Below are 13691 nucleotides of genomic sequence, written 5' to 3'. Positions count from 1 at the left end.
ACAGGTAAAATTTTTCCAAAAAAACCCCAAATTCTGCTTTGAAGCATATGTAATTATTTTATTTCCAGAATTGTGGACACCAAACCAAGGCATTCATGTTTGCCAGTGAGAAGTTTGAACAGTGAGCAAGAAAACTTTTGCTAGCCAGCCAAAACTGTTCATACTGGCTCAGTTTCATAGGTGTTACATGGAAAGCAATCAAAAAATGGAACTTCCTCCATCTCCAAAAGTTACCATTCTAACCACCTCTTACTGATTAATTCCCTTAATTAATTTTGAGGTTTGTTGAGGTTTTTCCCTCATTAGAAGAGGAAAATTTAAATACGCATGTTCTCACTGTAGTACTTAAAGTTAACCATGTTCTAAAACCAGTCCTACTCCAGGTCAGCTGCTCAGCAGCCTTTGCACACAAATCATTGAGAACTATCTCGACGTCTTTGATCCATGGCTTTCAAGCTTTATTCACCACTATGTCAACCACATGCTGACAACACAAGCCTACCTGTGTTTATTTTTTAATTGAGGTGGAGAAAGTGACAGAACTTTTCCCCTCTTTTTCAACAAAAAGGAGGCCAAGGTCCACACAGCTGAGTGAGAGTTCTGCATATGACAGAGTGCTCTGTGGACCACAAATGTAAAATGTTCAGGGAACTGGGAAACTCCAGTCCAGACTGAAGGAAACCAGCCCTCTCTTCCATCAGTATTTAAGTTCACCTTTTAACTGCACCAGCTGAAGTAATGGTGATGTAACTCTTCACCTCCTAGGGGCATGCAGTAGGTCCATGAGGTTCTCATTCCAGCAAGCAGGAAGGGCAAACACTGAGTGATGGGACAAGCCAGTCTAAGCACAGCATCACCTGCCAAGCAAGCAGTGAGAGGGAGTCCCAGGCAGGCAGCTGGCAAAGGGCCCAAGGAGGAGCCACTTAAAAACACAGCATTATTTTGCTGCAGTTATAGGTACCAAGAGACTACAAGAAGCCACTCCACTCCTCATCTGTGAAGCAGGGCAATCCCAGTTCCCCACCTCACAGGGAACTGGCTGCGGCAAACATATTAAAACCTTGAGACCTTTGGGTATCTTAGAAAGCACAGACACTTCTACTAGAGGATGCAAGTTGAAACCTGTCTCTGTCATAGCCTTTTCTTTCCAGCAGCACTAATACTATTGGGGTTTTGGTTTCATCTGGAACCAGGAGAATTGTTCTGTATCTACAATGGCCTCTCCTCTTCTTTGCAAAACCAAACCTTCATGCTAATATGGAGCAACATGCTTTGCACTACCTGACTGTCCACTGATTCAGACCTCTCCAGCTGAAGAGGTGGATGGGTCTCAACACTATAACATTAAATGAAAACTCAGTATAGAAGGTAACATGCAGAGGACAGAAAGAAGTTCTGGCTAGCCCTGTATTCAATATCTGCCAAAGCATTGTGTCTAAACATGTATAATTTTTCTAAGCCACGTCTTTTAAAATTTAAATTTTGTTTGTTTTTTTTTTCATTTAAAAATAATTAAAAATGTGAAACTAAAGTGTATTGACATCCAGTCATATCTATAATAGCAGAAAGTAATTTAAAAAGTAAATCTCAAAAACAAAATCTAGTCCCAAGGCCTAAAAGACAGTCCCACCATATCTGAACAAGTGGTACTGACTGCTCTCCACCTAGTGTCTGAGCTCACCAAAGAGCCAAGCCAGCTTTTGGCAGCAATTCAGAAAGTATTTTCTTCGTTCAGTTTAGTCAATCAGTTAATTGCAATTAGCAGTTTAACCTGAAGTTGGAAAATGCTTTGGACCTGGAGAAACAGGAAGTTTGTTTTCTTCCTCCGATCAACAAATAAAAATGAGAGGCAAGGGAGAAAAATCTCCTAATACTGAATCAGCACAAGAAACAATAAGTGCAATAAAAAAAAAAACCAAAAAAAACCAAAACACATTTAATTTGCTTAGTAAAAAAACTTGCTATTCTTGTTATTTATTACTTCAAAATGTACCAGACATTCCTTTTTCACATGTACAATCACAAAAGCTTTTTTTTTTTTTTTTTAAACTACTTTTAATGCTCAGGGTTTTGATGAGGGAAACTGCATTTGTAACTACATTTCACTGCAAAGCCAAATGTTGTCTATCATAATCAGCATGTAAAATTAAAATAAAATAAAAATCATCCATCAAATAAAATTATTTGTTATTTTCCAAAATGCTAGCAATCTGCATGAGGCTATCCAATTACCTAAATAAATCCTGGTGGATATTGTGTAGATTAGCAGAAAGGAGAACTAAATTTAAGCTAAAGGCCACATTTAGCAGTACATCAATATGTTTTCATAGGTATCCAACACTGTGAATCACCCTCTATTTAGGAAAAATAACTGAAAAAGTACACATATAAAACAATACCAGAACTGATTTTTCATAGTCACCCTTCTGTTTGGCATTAAAAAAAATTTTAAAAAAAGAGCCATCACAACCAATGTGGGATGCAAGGTGTGTACAAATGACAGGATTTTTTAGCAAGTGAGATGACAGTTCAGTGACCTCTTGCAACATTTGGCTAGCCAGTGAAAGCAGCAACTCTTATGCCCATGGCTGCAAGCTCTGGTTGAGTCACCATTTGTCCCATAGGTGAAAAAAGAGTTAATGCTTCAGGAACGCATTTCACAGGGGTGAGAATGGGAACAGGGAGACCTTTGGAAAAGCACAGGTCAATCCACATTTGGCTCCTAGAAGCAAACAATGTGTCTTCCTCATAACCAGAAAACTTCCCTTTTTTAACTGCTGACCTGTAATTCCTATTCCATTTGAAACTGGGTAATTAAGGCAACAAAGCCAACCTCTTGCTACTCCTAGCAATCCAGACTTCACAAATCTCTGAGTCAGACACAAATTCTTCCTTAGCTCTCTTCTTACTTTACAATTAAGTAGTGTTCTTGAAATCACTACTGCTGGGCCTGAAACTTAGGAAACAATACAGAAGAGATTAATAAGCACGTGAGACTAGCCTTCCAGGGTGCAGAATTTTACACTGAAGCATCCCAATGCCTATTCATCAGAGCAAGTCTATCTCGCCTAGGATCTTGTCCCCAAAAGACAAGAAATCTCTGTTTCAGGAGAGGCGTAACAGACAGAGAATGCAGTCTTTCCCCTGTGTAATTACAGGTTTCTTCCCCTCATACAGGCTGTTAGGCTTAATATTTGCCCTGTATTTCTCTACCCTCTTTTTAAAAATTCATTTGTACTTTTAGCCTCCAGAGCATCCTGCAGCAATGAGCTCCATGATCTAGTACAGATGGAAGAAGTACTTGTTTTAATCTTGCTGTCTGGTAATTTCATTGCTTGCTCTAGTTTTGTACTACGAGAAATAATTGTTCCCCATACTACGCTGCTGTGTGATTCTGTAGATTTCTATTATACCTCCCCCCTCAACAGTCTCCCTTCCAAGTCAAAGAGCCTAGGCAATGCAGCTTCTCTTCCTATGGAATTTTCCCCAGACAACTTCACAGCTCTTTTCTATATCTTTTCCAGTGCTACTACAAACCGTCCTAGCAGTCAGGAAAACACACAGATAATATCTGTTTTACTCCCTGCTCCTTTCCCACTACAGTTTTATTTGCCTTCTTGACCCCAAATTGAGAACTGAGCTCGGTTTTCTCTTTCATTCACCAACAAAACCCTTTGCAGAAATACAACCCCAGCTGCCAGACCAGTGCTGGGAGGTCTATCAGCAAAAAGGACTGAATAGCTCTAGGAGACCTCACTGTTTCTCTTAAGCAGAAGAGCACTGACAGAGCCCCACTCCAAACTTCCAAGAGGAAAAAAAACAAAATACTGCATACAAAACTCAGCCACTGCCCATCAGCATGGTTCAGCTGGCTGTGCTAACACTACTCATTCACTCTTCTTACTCTGAGGTTTAAAAGAAATTGTAAATTGTCCCAGTTGGAAGGTAATAAAAGTCAGTGCAGTTAGCCATGGATGGCTCTGGTGACTCAGCAGGTGTGAGGTAGCTTGCTAAGACACTACTATCTCCCCTGTGTTTGAGCCCAGTATTTACTGGGCAATGTGTGATATGTATCTCAGGCCACATGCCACGAAATATTTTACAGCCCATAACCTTTTTCCCCTGGAAGCCTCTCAGTCTTCCCAGAATTCTCTTCCAGAGAGCCCATTTGCTCAAGCCATTTGACAGAGACATAACCACTCAGACTGCCAACTGAGAAGTATCTTTTACACCCACCAGCACTCCCGCTCCTGCAAGCTGGTGCCATTCCTGCCACCCCAGAACTTAGCAAGAACTAATGCATCCTCATCCCTCTCAGAAAACAGTCCAGCCCTTCATTACCTCACTCCCAGGGAGATGGTGGGTCCATCCACCCTTCCACAGTCATAGCACAGCCACAGTCAAGCACCTGGCACCTACATGTGCCTGCACCAGGCTGTCTGACCCAGCATAACAGTGCTCTAAACTGGAGGGAACTGGGGCGAGACTGCTGGGACCAGACCTACCACAGTATAAAGGCAGTGACAGAGCTGACAACAGCCCATCAACACTACCCCTGCCATTGCCCCACAGGTTCCACACTGCAGCCAGTCTCGTCCAGTGGTGCCCACTGGAAATACCCATGCAGCTTCTCATGGATGTGGCAGGGAGAACCCACCTGTAAGGGAAAGTTTTTTCCAGTAGCCACCAGTGATGAGAGGGACCAACACCCTCACCCCAGAGCCTCTGGTTCCTCACACCCCACCCAGCTCTAACTCAGCTCCTGGGCAGGTCTGAGAAGGCTTGGCTTTGCCTGAGTTTTGAAGCACAGGGCAAGTAAGAAGATGAGAACTTGCTGTTCAAGAGGAATCATGGTGAAACAACAACCTCCAGTTCTAATCCACCAAAGCAATGGAGGATTACATCTGTCATGGGAGGGAATCCCAACAGAAGACTTCAGATGAGTTCCTAGAAAGTGGGACGGAGCTCACCAGTATTGCTGTAATGCTGAGTTTATTCCATTTGACTTCCAAGGACATCAGCAGAGGTTCACTAAGTGCTCCTCCAATAACAGAAAACTTTTATATTAAATCCTTTTTAGGAAAAAAAAGAGCAAGATAAAAGGAAAATGTGGTTTGCAGACACTGAATGCCTTGTTGTGGCCCTACCAACTTGTCTCTCTCTGAATTCTACTACTACTATCTCTGGCACTTCTGTTAAACATTTCATTTATCTGGTAGAACTCCAAGCTCCTGGATTTCCTCAGAACCCCATACCATTTAAAAAAAAAATAATTCTTAGTTTCTGTTAATAGATGTTTTGGAGTATCCCACTGAATACATAATGGAAAAAACACTTGAGCCATGCTCTGTTGAAACACAAACTATATACAGAATCTCGCTCTCTGCTGCATTCCATCAGTTTAAAGGATACTCCTCACTCAGTGCCCGTTTGTTTCCTCTAGATTAAAGTCGCAAGACTTTTCAAAGTTATTTACCAAATTGATCAGTCCCTACTTCATCTAGGTAGAAAAAAACTAAAAAAACAGCAACCAAGACTGACAACCTCCCTGCCCCCCCCCCCCCCAAAAAAAAAAAAAAAAAAAAAAGCAAATGAACAGCAACAAGAATGCACTACCAAGAAGTCACTCCTAGTTCCTTATTTATAACCATATTTAATTTAATTTTTAAATTAAAAACCCACACTCTGGATTTAATATTACCCAGCTGTTAACAGTTTAACATGCAAAGCTCAGTTGTCACACTCAAAATATTTTCGTGAAGCTGTACTAACACTTAATTCTTGCAGTCACACCCAATACTACTATTGGCATTATACACATCTTTAAAATTCTTTACAATGCTATTTATTTCTGTGTGCAAACATAAACACAGCAGGGAGAATTTCTCTCCCTTTCATACCCATTTTCTTTCCAGACTGTCTTAACCATCACAGTTTTTGCAAACTGTACAACAATGAAGCGAAGAAACTATATATGGCTTAACAAGGAATAACCTTCAGAAAATCATTTAGATGAAGAATCATTTATAGCTTTCCTTAATTGCTATACTCAGTTCACTTTGGAGCTCAGTAGCATTACAGAAGATAAGCAATACCATCTATCAGTGAAAAGCTTAAGTCCTTTAAAAATCCTTAATTTAGCACTACTCCAAACATTCCACAAATAAGTTCAACTTCAGCTGGAGTATTTTTTACATTTATTTTCTGTCTGCTGTCAGCAGTGGCATTTTTGGAACAAAAAATATAATCTAACCTCAAGTTCCATATATTACTAAAGCAACAGATAAAGAGAATAGCTGTCCTCTGTGCTCCAGCAATACACTACCAAAAGACAACCCAGCACCACCAGAACCAATATGGTCTAGATTTGGCTTAGGTCATAGTTGTAAAAAAAATAATCCATAATAACAGGAATCAATTACCACACCTCTACTGTTAAAGGCACAGGGGTTTTGGTGGCCTGTGTGGTCTCTTTGCTCAGGCTGGACCTGAGTACATGCCTGGGCTTGGTTTGGCTTCTTCACAACTGCCAGGAGGAACATCCTACCCACAGGCTGTCCTGGGTTTCCTCTCTCCCTCAGGAGGCACAAGATGCATTGGTTTAAAGATCAATTGTTGTGACGATGTTTGTAGCTGCCTTACCAGCTGCTGCCTTTGCTAGGGAGACCTCCTGAAGGTGTATCTGATCTAAGAGAGAGGGATGTTGCCCTGTCCCCAGGAAAAAGTATCACCTGGTACAACCAAGTGCACAACCTGCTCTGCATCTGGCTCCAGGGAGGCCTAGGAAGGACAAAGGTCAGGGGAAGGTGGTGGGGATTGCTCTAGCAGCCACATCTGGCTGACATCCCTCTCTGGTGCTCCTGCCCTGGGCCAGGAGCAGGACTGTGGCACAACAGCTACACCACCACCACAACATAATTCTCCCAAAGCCAAGTTCAATGCAGGCTGTAGGTACAGACACACCACCCTCCTGATCCAGCCACTGGAACACAGCGAAGCCATTAATACCTTGTGCTGACTGTTCAGCAGAGGTATGAGGTCCCTACAGCCAAACAACCACACTTTCCCTCCTCCCCAACACAATGTGAATTAAAAAGCCAGGAACAAATCAGGCCACTCTGTCACTGATTTCTGTAATAAACACAATTTATTTCCATGCTGCATTACAAATACTAAACCTTGCTACTGCCCTGCAGAGGTAAATTCATTATTATTTTATGCCTGCTTCACAGACAGGGTAAGCAAAGTCCAAAGCGAGCATTTTCAGAAGCACTTGCTTTTGAATTGCTGTTGCTCTGGGGATGCCCATCTGAAGGCACTGAACCACAAATACTCCAAAATGTATACATACAAAAAACCCCAGATCAGCCAATTTTTGGATTATAGGTCAGAACCACACCTAAGCACTGGGCTGTTTGGGGTTTTTTTGCCAAAAATACAGGTTGCCTTTTTACAATAAACAGGTTATTAGGAAAACTTTTGTCAGAAGACTTCAGAAGGCAAGCATTCAAGGATGCAGATAACTTTTCTAAAAGGTAGAAACCTCACTTCTGGGTAACTGTAGAAGACTTCATCTCCAGCTTATCATAATTTCTATCAGCAGAGCACTGCTTAGCCACCTCCCTCCAAAAGGTACTTTGAGATGCAAGGTGCAATACGCATGTAAATTATCATTAAAGTATCCTCTGTTTAATTGGGGCATTTCAGATTGGGGTTGCTGTTTTAATGGGTTGCCTCCCAGGAAACTGACTTCACCTGTAATGACACAGTGAATAGTAATGACCAGTGTTTAATTGGGACAGTGTTAGTAAATTTTTGCTTAAGAGGGATTAAATTTAGCTGCTACCAGGGAGTTAAGTGATTAATCAGGTGCTAAGTAGTATGTACTTCTAAATGCTGATCTTCTCCCATTCGATCCTACACTTACAAACCTTGAGAGTTTTGTCACTGACAGTAACACAAGAAGGATCCTCCTCCTAGTACCCAAGTTCACTAATAAACATAAAGGAATACACTCTGCACTAACAGACATCAGCTTCAGATAACAGCATTCTGCTTGCATTCTGCTGAACAGTCCCTCAGCATGGGAACCCTTCAGTGTGAGAGAGCTCTTTGCAAAAACAGCACCAGTGAAGTATCAGGAGCCATAAAAGCACTACTTAAAAATTAAGTAAATCTGGGAAAGCGAGTTAAGACAGAAAGCTCAAACACTATGCTGATTCTTTGCCCTTCAACTTACACCACGAGTCTATCTTTTTTTTTTTCTTTCTAATGATTGCAAAGTATACCCTCGAATCTGAAATGAGCACCACTGAGGAAAGTCCTCAAGCTACAGGGTTCTGTGCTGACTCCTGTGGTGCCATGCAGTCACAAGGGCCACTACATACATCTCACTGCAAGAGAAAGCACTCATCCAACAGTGTACGGCAGCATCAAGTCTCCACTGGAGTCAGCTGTGAAACTCCAATTGCAGGAAGGCTCACACAAAACTCTCTCAACTTAAGCCTCAGACAAGCACACACAAGGCAGCATGGACTCAGAAAAGCCCTGGTCTGGCAAATTTGAGGCAGCTGGCTCCTCCACCACCCATATTCCCAGTTTTAGATCCCCCACAAGTCCACACTTGGGCACAGTTGTTTGTGTGGTCGTATGGTAAATTAGAATAAGCAAGTGCCAGATTTATAAAAAAGAAAACAAACAAACTGTGCCCTTTGGGAGGCTTCTATTTGCCTGCTGAATTTTGAGCCTCCATATGACACCACAGTGATATTTTCAAGGTGTCATAATTTCAGGGAAAATACAAAGGTATCTTCACAATCAGAAACCTTCACGTATGGTTTCAAACACAACTCGTAACCACATAGACCTTAACTAATCACAGAAATCATCAACTGTGTCTAAACTTCTAGTCCAGTCTCCTTTTGCACCTTTGCTCTTGTGTAAGCCTTGCCAAGATGTTTACAGTCTCCCTGTGCCTCAGTTCTCCCATCTGGGCAACAAGAGGTGAGGCTGTAAGGATCACTTGCCAATACTGTAACGAGTGCCAACGTCACGGCAGTACTTGCAATAATATAATCACCTAACTACTATGGCTCCTGATCAGAGGAACAGGTTTACTACAAACACAGACAATAACAGCGGGGATGAAAAAACTATCTGAATATAACAACCACACCAGAGGTCCCTTCCCAACCCACCTCAGACTCAAAGCCCTCAGGCCCTCTCAGCCTGGAGTCTGCCACAAGCCCAGAGTCTATGGGTTCACGGAGAGAGTACACGGATGCATTAAGCTGTAGTGAACACTGTGAGCTGAAACTTCACGCTCATCCCTGACCCTCAAGCTCTTAATTTTCCAAATCCCAGTGATGACTTCTCTCTGCAGCTTTAGACTCCACACAAACACTCAACTTCCTCGCCGCAACAGCACAGTTGCAGTTACCAGGTCTGCCTGCCATTCAGCCAGGCAAGCACACACCCAAGTGCTGGCAAGATTGGGATATTGGCATTGTATTTCTCCTCTCCTGGAGGAAGAGTTAATGTAAGTAAGCACACCTACTTCCCACAGAGCAAACACATATCAATATACAATCACACATATATAGTGATAAGTACTTGACATGAGCCAAGATACTACTGCAAGTTTATATTGACTACCATTTGTTAAATACATACCAAAACTTCACCCCCACAAACTTTTCCTATTAGAGAGCTTCTCTAATAAGGTGAGACAGGAAGACTGCACTGAGCAGCCTGAGCATAAACAAAATCTTCACTCCCTCCACTGAAGCTTTCCATGGTTCATCACCCCAGGTGCTGTGACATTTACTGCACATGCCCTTGCCCCGTGTTGGAGGAAGAAGGAAAAAAAAAAAAAAAAAAAAAGAAATACATCCACCAGCACCACTGCTTCCACTTCACAGGCTCCTAATGAAACTCTGCAAACACCCTTTCCAGCACAGTACCTGGCTACTTTTCAGAACACAGCAGCTTAGCAGTAAAGTTGGATTATGGTGCGGAGCTTGCTCCTCTGCCTCAACCTTTCACTTTGTGCTGTGAGCTGGACTGGCACAGTGAAGAAATAATCTATCCTAGTTGTACAATCACACTATCACTTAAACAACCTCTTAAATCCAGCTGCTGATTGCAACCACCTCTAACTCAGCCTGGTTGAAAGAAGTGACCAAGAAAAAATGGTAAGCAGAAAAACTGAAGAGAAAGTTACCAGGATGGTTTGGCTGGTGAAGAAGAAATGCTATCATTTGGAATTCACACATCTGTCTGTAAAGATGTATTCTATATTTGAAACCATTAAAAGAATCACCAAAAGAGAAGCCAACAACAGTAGTTCCTGTCTTCCGACAAAGCTAACTGCAAGAGTCGACATGTAAACCAACTGCACATTAAAAGATAAAAATAAGTTCATACCATTGTGTCTAGAAAGCTACTTAAAAAAAAAAAGTTTTTGTTTTTTTTTTTTTTTTAAATCTCTCCTGGTATGTAGCTGATCTCTTGCAATATGACTCTAACACACCTCAGTGAGGCTAGGGAAGGACCCGTTTTACTGTTCCTGAAATCATGATCAGTTTGGTTGCTGACTTCTGTTAAGAGCTGAAGTAAGACTCAAATTTTCAAAATGACACATGCTGAAAAAGAGGAAACATAACCCATATGACACTCTGTTTTTTGGTGACACTCACTTGTGTTCTTCTCTCTAGAGAACACATCCTACCTTTCCACAGGGTTTACAAGAAAAAACAGTAGTTATATTTCAATTTATAAATATATATATAGGGAGCCGCTTAGTTAATTGTACAGGTTTGGTCTGCATTAGCATTTTGTCATACTCAAACCCACATACAATACCCTACTATCCATTTTGTCACTCTGTGCTATGAACTAGAGTCTCTGGGCCACGAGACTTCATGGGACACAGACCCCAGCGCATTTAACTCAGCAAGAGAAAATACACCTCGAAGTTTTTAAATTCTGCTCACACCATACAGAACACAAGACTCCCACTGTAAATATACACACACACACACACGCTCCTGCACGGGACAAGCAAACAAAAAAGTGCCAAGCTTTTAAGCTGAACAACTGTTTATTATGGGCTCCTCGCCCTCAGAGAGAGTCTGGAAGTCACCTTTTCCTTCCAGGCAGGGAGAGACAACCGCTAAACCACTCTTACTCAGACAGAGTTAGTTGCGAGCAGAAGAGAGATTCCAGGCAGGCAACACGGCAAAGCCACTCCTGAAGAAAATGCGTAATTGAAACAAAACCGAGGTGTGCGGGAAGGAAAGAGGGAAAGCACTATTTCTAGCAGGCTGCTACAGAGAAAGGGTCGGAACAAGAAAGGAAATTCAATTTGTTTCCCATTGTCTCAGCTTTATACCGCCCTCCACTTCAAAAGAGTAACTTCACGGGACAAACCCTCCTTCAACAGGCCAAGCCAGGGGGAAAAGCATCCCCCAGGCCCTGGAAGACCGGGGCCGCGCTGCGCAGCCCTCGCTCCCCTACCTGCTGACAGCCAAGCGATGCCAGGAAATGCAGCGGTTAAAAATAAATGTTAATAATACTAATACTAAGCATAGGGGAAAAAAAAGAAAAAAAAAATAGGAGAAAGCCCCACAACCCGCTGTTGGTTTGAGATGCAGCGGCTGCATCTCCCTGTCGGCAGGAAACTTTCTGCGAAGTTGCCGGCGGGGGACGGCGGGCAGCGAGCCCTGCGGGAGGCCGGGCCGGGCTCCGGGGCTCCGTTTGGAGCGCCCAGCGTGCCGCCAGCTCCTGCCGTGAGGAGCTACGCCGCGAAATCCCGGCGGCAGCGGCGGCTCCGCTGTGCGTGTCCCCCCGGGGCGGGCGTACGGCGCTGACAGGCGACGGGAACGGCGTCCCTGTGTCCGCCTCCCACCCCCCACCCCCCCACCCCCCCGGCTGCCACGGTCGAGGGCTGAGCGCCCCGCAACCGCGGGGAGACCCCAACCTTCCCCCTCACCGCCACCCGCCGCGACCGCCCTTCACGAGTGGTGGGGGGGAGGGAGGAAGGAAAGGGGAAGGAGAAAGAAAAAGAAAAGAAGAGGCAGAAGACAGTTGTTTTCACCCAAATAAGCCTGGGCAAAAACACGGCGCCCACCGCCCTGAGGCGCCGGCGGACGCGTCCCGCGCTGACAGGGGACGGACAGACGGAGGGACGGACAGACGGAGGGACGGACAGAGGGACACGGGGCTTTACCTTGATGCAACACTGAGCAGGAGTCTCAGACATCTCTCAGGAGGGAAGCGGCGAAGCCCGGCGGGGCGGGCGCGGGCGGGCAGACGGACGGGAAGTTCTCGGGCTTTCCCCACTTTCCGCTTCTCTCCCGGCGCGGTGCAGCGCGGCCCGACCCGGCCCGTCCCCTCAAGGGGAAGTTACTGCCGCCACCATCACCCGGCGGCGGGCGCGGCCCGCGGAGCTGCCCGGGGGAGGCGTCCCCTCTTCCTCCTCCTTTTCCTCCTCCTCCTCCTCCTCTCTCCACACACGCACACACACACACACGCACACACCGCCCCCCCCTCTCCCCGCCGCCGCCGGATTCCCCCTCCTCAGCGCCGCCGCTCTTCTGGGGGCGCGCGCGCACCCACCACCACCTTTTCCTCCCGCGCGCGCCTGGAGCTGCGCGTGCGTGCGCGTGTGCGAGGCTGCGCGCGCTCTGCCCCTGCCCGTCCGCCTGTGAGCCGGCGCGAGCGCGCGCGCGCGCGGCACGGGGGGAAAAGCTGAGGTGGGGAAGAGGGGGGGGGGGGGAGGGGGAAAGGGAGGCGGGAAAGGGGAAGGAAAGGGGGAGGGGCGGGGGCTCCGGAGGGAGGCAGTGAGAGGGGCGGGGGCTGCCGGTGGCGCGGCCCCGCTTGGCGTCGGTGTTTTCCTTCCTGGAAGAGAGAAACCGAAAGGCGGCGGGGGACGGACCGGGCCTGGCCGGGCACTGCGCCCCGCCCCGCGCCGCTCATTGATCCGGAGTTTCGGGGCCGAATCTGACGCGGATTCCCGGCACCCCGCCCCGCCCCTTAAAGGGGCCGCGCCGGCTGGAAACGGGCGCGGGCACCGACGGCCACCGCCGGCGGGGAGGGGCGAAGGCGGGGCGGTGATGCCGGTGCCCAGCGGCCGGGGCGGGAGCGTGGCGAGCCGCTGCTGGCGCCCTCGGGTGTGGGCTGGCAGAAGCGGATGGGATGTGTGTGTTTGGGGGGGGGTATTCGCGTCGTCCTGTTTCACTTCGTTTTCCTTCGCGGGGGGAAGGGATCTGGGCTTTCCCGGGCCTTCGAAACCGCCGGGACCGGCCTACAGCTCCGGACAGCTGGATGAGCGAACATGGCGAAGGAAAGGGGTGGATCGGGGCGAGCGGCGGCCCCCGGGCAGCACAATGGCCTTTGTTCCGCCGCCGTGTCTGCCCCTTTAAGAGCCCCGACCAGGAAATGAGGCTCGGGTTACCGCGGGCCACGGGAAGTCCGGGGCGAGCGGGGGGGAGGGGGGTGCACCCCCGGCACCCCGCAAGGCCTCTGCCTGCGACTGCAAAGCCAAAGAACCGAGAGGGGGAACGGGAAGTCGCTCCCCGTCCCTGTCCCACCGGGGGACAGCTCCTGCCAGGCGATGAGGGAAGGCACCGGAGCTCTGCGTGTGTTTAGTGCCCGGAGATGGTCGCACGTAGCTCGGCACAGAGGTTGGG

General features: G+C 46.5%; 1 protein-coding gene across 3 annotated transcripts in view; it reads right to left on the bottom strand.

The window, feature by feature from the left end:
- The window catches only part of ETV6 (ETS variant transcription factor 6), a 135640-nt gene extending 122909 nt beyond the window's left edge, over positions 1 to 12731 (bottom strand). For 2 of the 3 annotated variants that reach the window (XM_071733332.1, XM_071733333.1), the window contains exon 1: positions 12230 to 12730. In XM_071733332.1, coding sequence (XP_071589433.1) covers positions 12230 to 12262 — 33 coding nt within the window. In that variant the 5' untranslated portion in view covers positions 12263 to 12730. Of the gene's footprint in view, positions 1 to 12229 lie in introns of all 3 variants that reach the window. The other variant, XM_071733334.1, reaches the window with a different exon arrangement.
- Between the last annotated feature and the right edge of the window lie 960 nt (positions 12732 to 13691).

This window comes from Heliangelus exortis, chromosome 1 (genome assembly GCF_036169615.1).
Source record: "Heliangelus exortis chromosome 1, bHelExo1.hap1, whole genome shotgun sequence".
Lineage (NCBI taxonomy): Eukaryota > Metazoa > Chordata > Aves > Apodiformes > Trochilidae > Heliangelus > Heliangelus exortis.
The sequence above is the reverse complement of the archived record's forward strand: the minus strand, read 5'-3'. Positions and strand labels throughout refer to the sequence as shown.